We start from the raw sequence: 5,000 nt of genomic DNA, 5'->3' as shown, positions 1-5,000 counted from the left end.
GGGGGCCGAATACTTTCGCAAGGCACTGTATCTGAATCGGCTTGCATTTTGACTCAGAAATGTTTGGTGACCTCTGCTATAGACTGACTACCTAGGGGTAATACTGCCTGGGGAAACCGGAGGACCAGGGTTGGGAATGTTAATTATTTATTTATTTTATTTAACTTTTGTTTTTGCTAGGCAGGTCAGTGAAGAACAAATTCTTACTTACAATGATGGCCTACCAAAAGGCAAAATACCTCTTATAAATTTAGGACACACATCACGACAAGAGAGAAAACACATCACGACATAAAGAGAGACCTAAGACAACAACATAGCAATTCAGCAACACATGACAACACAGCGTGGTAGTAACACAACATGGTAGCAGCACAGCATGGTAGCAACACAACATGACAACAACATGGTAGCAACATAGCAAGGTAGCAACACATGACAACACAGCATGGTAGCAGCACAACATGGTCTTAACATAGCAAGGCAGCAACACATGACAACACAGCGTGGTAGTAACACAACATGACAACAACATGGTAGCAACATGGTAGCAACATAGCAAGATAGCAAGGCAGCAACACATGACAACACAGCATGGTAGCAGCACAGCATGGTAGCAACACAACATGACAACATGGTAGCAGCACAGCATGGTAGCAACACAACATGACAACATGGTAGCAACACAACATGGTAGCAGCACAACATGGTAGCAACACAACATGGTAGCAGCACAACATGGTAGCAGAACAGCATGGTAGAAGTACAGAATGGTAGCAACACAACATGACAACAACAAGGCAGCAACACATGACAACACAGCATGGTAGCAACACAACATGACAACAACATGGTAGCACACAGCATGACAACAACGTGGTAGCAACACAGCATGACAACAACATGGTAGCAACACAACATGACAACAACATGGTGGCAACACAACATGACAGCAGCACAACATGACAACAACATGGTAGCAGCACAACATGGTAGAAGCACAAAACATGGTATAAACATTATTGGGCACAGACAACATCACAAAGGGCAAGAAGGTAGAGACAACAATACATCAGGTGAAGCAGCCACAACTGTCAGTAAGAGTGTCCATGATTGAGTCTTTGAATGAAGAGAGAGATAAAACGGACCAGTTTGAGTGTTTTGTTGTAGCTCCTTCCAGTCGCTAGCTGCAGAAAACTGAAAAGACGAGCCACCCAGGGATGTGTGTGCTTTGGGGACCTTTAACAGAATGTGACTGGCAGAACAGGTGTTGTATGTGGAGGATGAGGGCTGCAGTAGATATCTCAGATAGGAGGGGGAGTTAGAGGGTTTTATTAATAAGCATCAACCAGTGGGTCATGCGACGGGTATATAAAGATGACCAGTTTACAGAGGAGTATAGAGTGCAGTGATGTGTCCTATAAGGAGCATTGGTGGCAAATCTGATGGCCGAATGGTAAAGAACATCTAGCCGCTCGAGAGCACCCTTACCTGCTGATCTATAAATGATGTCTCCGTAATCTAGCATGGGTAGGATGGTCATCTGAGTCAGAGATAGTTTGGCAGCTGGGGTGAAAGAGGATTGATTACAATAGAGGAAACCAAGTCTATATTTAACTTTAGCCTACAGCTTTGATATGTGCTGAGAGAAGGGCAGTGTACCGTCTAGCCATACTCCCAAGTACTTGTATGAGGTGACTACCTCAACCTCTAAACCCTTAGAAGTAGTAATCACAACTGTGGGGAGAGGGGTATTCTTCTTACCAAACCACATGACCTTTGTTTTGGTGGGGCCTAGGATTGAGCCTTGGGGTACTCCCTTGGTGACAGGCAGTAAGCAGCTTTTATGACGTTATACACTGCACTCTTTGAGAGAGCAAACACTGAGAGGGCAAACACTGAGAGGGCAAACACTGAGAGAGCAAACACTGAGAGGGCAAACACTGAGAGAGCAAACACTGAGAGGGCAAACACTGAGAGGGCAAACACTGAGAGGGAAAACACTGATAGGGCAAACACTGAGAGGGCAAACACTGAGAGAGCAAACACTGAGAGGGCAAACACTGAGAGAGCAAACACTGAGAGGGCAAACACTGAGAGGGCAAACACTGAGAGAGCAAACACTGAGAGAGCAAACACTGAGAGGGCAAACACTGAGAGAGCAAACACTGAGAGGGCAAACACTGAGAGGGCAAACACTGAGAGGGCAAACACTGAGAGGGCAAACACTGAGAGGGCAAACACTGCCCAAGCCACTCTTTCCTCCATGTTGTTGTAGATGTAACTGTGATCCTGTTCATACTGTAATGTGTTAATCAATACCCAAAGCGGTATTGATCGCTATCCCGTTTTTCTTCTGCAGCTTTTCCACCAATCAGACAGCCACAGCTTACCAATGAGCTCCCAGAAACCCCTGGTGGCCACAGCTCCACCTCGACCGCAGAAAGAGAACGGCATGTACGCATCTTTTTATCAGCACGTTGTGTAACAGTAGTGATTAATCACACATCTCCATGTCAATGATGTCAATCTCACCTGAGCTCTGTCTCTCTCTCTCCCCTGTCTCTCTCTCTCCCCTGTCTCTCTCTCTCTCTCTCTCCCCCCTGTCTCTCTCTCTCTCCCCTGTCTCTCTCTCTCCCCTGTCTCTCTCTCTCTCTCTCTCTCTCTCCCCCCTGTCTCTCTCTCTCCCCTGTCTCTCTCTCTCTCTCTCTCTCCCTGTCTCTCTCTCTCCCCTGTCTCTCTCTCTCTCTCTCTCCCCCTGTCTCTCTCTCCCGTCTCTCTCTCTCTCTGTCTTGTCTCTCTCTCTCCCTTGTCTCTCTTTCTCTCTCTCTCTCTCCCCTGTCTCTCTCTCTCTCTCTCTCTCTCTCTCCCCTGTCTCTCTCTCCCGTCTCTCTCTCTCTCTCTCTCTCTCTCCCCTGTCTCTCTCTCTTGTCTCTCTCTCTCTCTCTCTCTCTCTCTCTCTCCCCTGTCTCTCTCTCTCTCTGTCTTGTCTCTCTCTCTCCTTGTCTCTCTCTCTCTCCCTTGTCTCCTTCTCTCTCTCTCTCTCTCTCCCCCTGTCTCTCTCTCTCTCTCTCTCTCTCGTCTCTCTCTCTCTTGTCTCTCTCTCTCTCTCTCTCTCCCCTGTCTCTCTCTCTCTCTCTCTGTCTTGTCTCTCTCTCTCCCTTGTCTCTCTCTCTCTCCCTTGTCTCTCTCTCTCTCTCTCCCTTGTCTCTCTCTCTCTCTCTCCCCTGTCTCTCTCTCTCTCTCTCTCTCTTGTCTCTCTCTCTCTCTCCCCTGTCTCTCTCTCTGTCTCTCTCCCTTGTCTCTCTCTCTCTCAGGTTCAGGACTCCTACTATCCGTCGTTCCCTCCTGGAGTTGTCTCCTTGTTCTCTGACCCCGTTCAGGTCTTCCATGGTAGAGTGTATAAAACAGGAACCTATGGAGTGTGTTGTCTCAGTCGGGGGCCAACAGCCAACCGGGGTCTCCCCAGACCAACAGCCATCCTTAAAGAAGATCAAACAAGAGGTACTTTACATCAATATCTACATGTGGTTGTGCTCTGACCCTGTGGTTATATTCTGTGGTTCTGACCAGGTGTGGTTGTGTTCCAGGTGGAGCCTCCCTATCTACAGTGGGAAGGACCAGACATCCACACCCAGCTCTTCTCCCCCTCCGGCCCCGCACAGGAAGTACCTGTATGTCACATGTCCTCTTCCTCCTCTTCCTCCTCCTCCAGTCTACTCTTGTTTTATAATGATGTTTTATAATGAATATGTAGTGCAGGGGTATTCAACCCCTATGAGGTCCAGAGCCTGGTGCTTCTCTGTTCTACCTGATAATGCATTGCACCTAAATCAGACCCTGATTAGAGGGGAATCACCCACCTGGTGTCCCAGGTCTAAATCAGTCCCTGATTAGAGGGGGAATCACCCACCTGGTGTCCCAGGTCTAAATCAGTCCCTGATTAGAGGGGAATCACCCACCTGGTGTCCCAGGTCTAAATCAGTCCCTGATTAGAGGGGAATCACCCACCTGGTGTCCCAGGTCTAAATCAGTCCCTGATTAGTCCCACCTGGTGTCCCAGGTCTAAATCAGTCCCTGATTAGAGGGGGAATCACCCACCTGGTGTCCCAGGTCTAAATCAGTCCCTGATTAGAGGGGGAATCACCCACCTGGTGTCCCAGGTCTAAATCAGTCCCTGATTAGAGGGGGAATCACCCACCTGGTGTCACAGGTCTAAATCAGTCCCTGAAAAAAACACAGTGAAACTGTCTCTGAGGTCCAGAGTTGAGTTTGAGGGGTACAGCTAAAGATATAGAAGGTAGAACAGTAGGTGGGAATCGATGCCGTTGCTACAGGACTACACACCTGTCATCTCTTAACCTGTTTAACCTTTCACCTTTCAACTCCTTAAAACCTCTTGGTGCACCCATCCCTTTAGCGGGATCATTTTTCGTCAACATCCACTGAATTGCAGAGCGCCAAATTCAAATGAAATTACTAAAAATATTTTATTTTCATGAAATCACAAGTGCAATATACCAAAACACAGCTTAGCTTGTTAATCCACCTGGTGTGTCAGATTTCAATTTTTTTTACAGCGAAAGCAAACCAAGCGTTTATGTTAGGACATCTCTCTCAGCAGACAAAACATTACAAACAGCTAGCAGCAAAGTAGATTGGTCACGAATGTCAGAAAAGCAATAAAATGAATCGCTTACTTTTGATGATCTTCGGATGTTTGCACTCATGAGACTCCCAGTTACACAATAAATGTTTGTTTTGTTCCATAAAGATTATTTTTATATCCAAAAACCTCAGTTTAAATCCACTTCAGTGTAGATGAAGGGGAGGAGACGGGTTAAAGAAGGATTTTTAAGTCTTGAGACAATTGAGACATGGATTGTCTGTGCCATTCAGAGGGTGAATGGACAAGACAAAATATTTAAGTGTCTTTGAACTGTGTATGGTGGTAGGTGCCAGGCACACTGGTTTGTGTCAAGAACTGCAACGCTGCTGGG

General features: G+C 46.9%; 1 protein-coding gene across 4 annotated transcripts in view; it reads left to right on the top strand.

Moving 5' to 3' along the window:
• myb (v-myb avian myeloblastosis viral oncogene homolog) overlaps nucleotides 1-5,000 on the top strand; it is a 75,428-nt gene that overhangs the window by 68,005 nt on the left and 2,423 nt on the right. For 3 of the 4 annotated variants that reach the window (XM_042321332.1, XM_042321330.1, XM_042321329.1), the window contains 3 exons: nucleotides 2,363-2,457; nucleotides 3,318-3,504; nucleotides 3,591-3,674. In XM_042321332.1, coding sequence (XP_042177266.1) covers nucleotides 2,363-2,457; nucleotides 3,318-3,504; nucleotides 3,591-3,674 — 366 coding nt within the window. The remainder of the gene's footprint in view (nucleotides 1-2,362; nucleotides 2,458-3,317; nucleotides 3,505-3,590; nucleotides 3,675-5,000) is intronic. The other variant, XM_042321331.1, reaches the window with a different exon arrangement.

The sequence above is a fragment of the Oncorhynchus tshawytscha genome, linkage group LG05, assembly GCF_018296145.1.
Source record: "Oncorhynchus tshawytscha isolate Ot180627B linkage group LG05, Otsh_v2.0, whole genome shotgun sequence".
NCBI lineage: Eukaryota > Metazoa > Chordata > Actinopteri > Salmoniformes > Salmonidae > Oncorhynchus > Oncorhynchus tshawytscha.
Note: the sequence above shows the minus strand (reverse complement) of the source record. Positions and strands in the feature narration are given on the sequence as shown.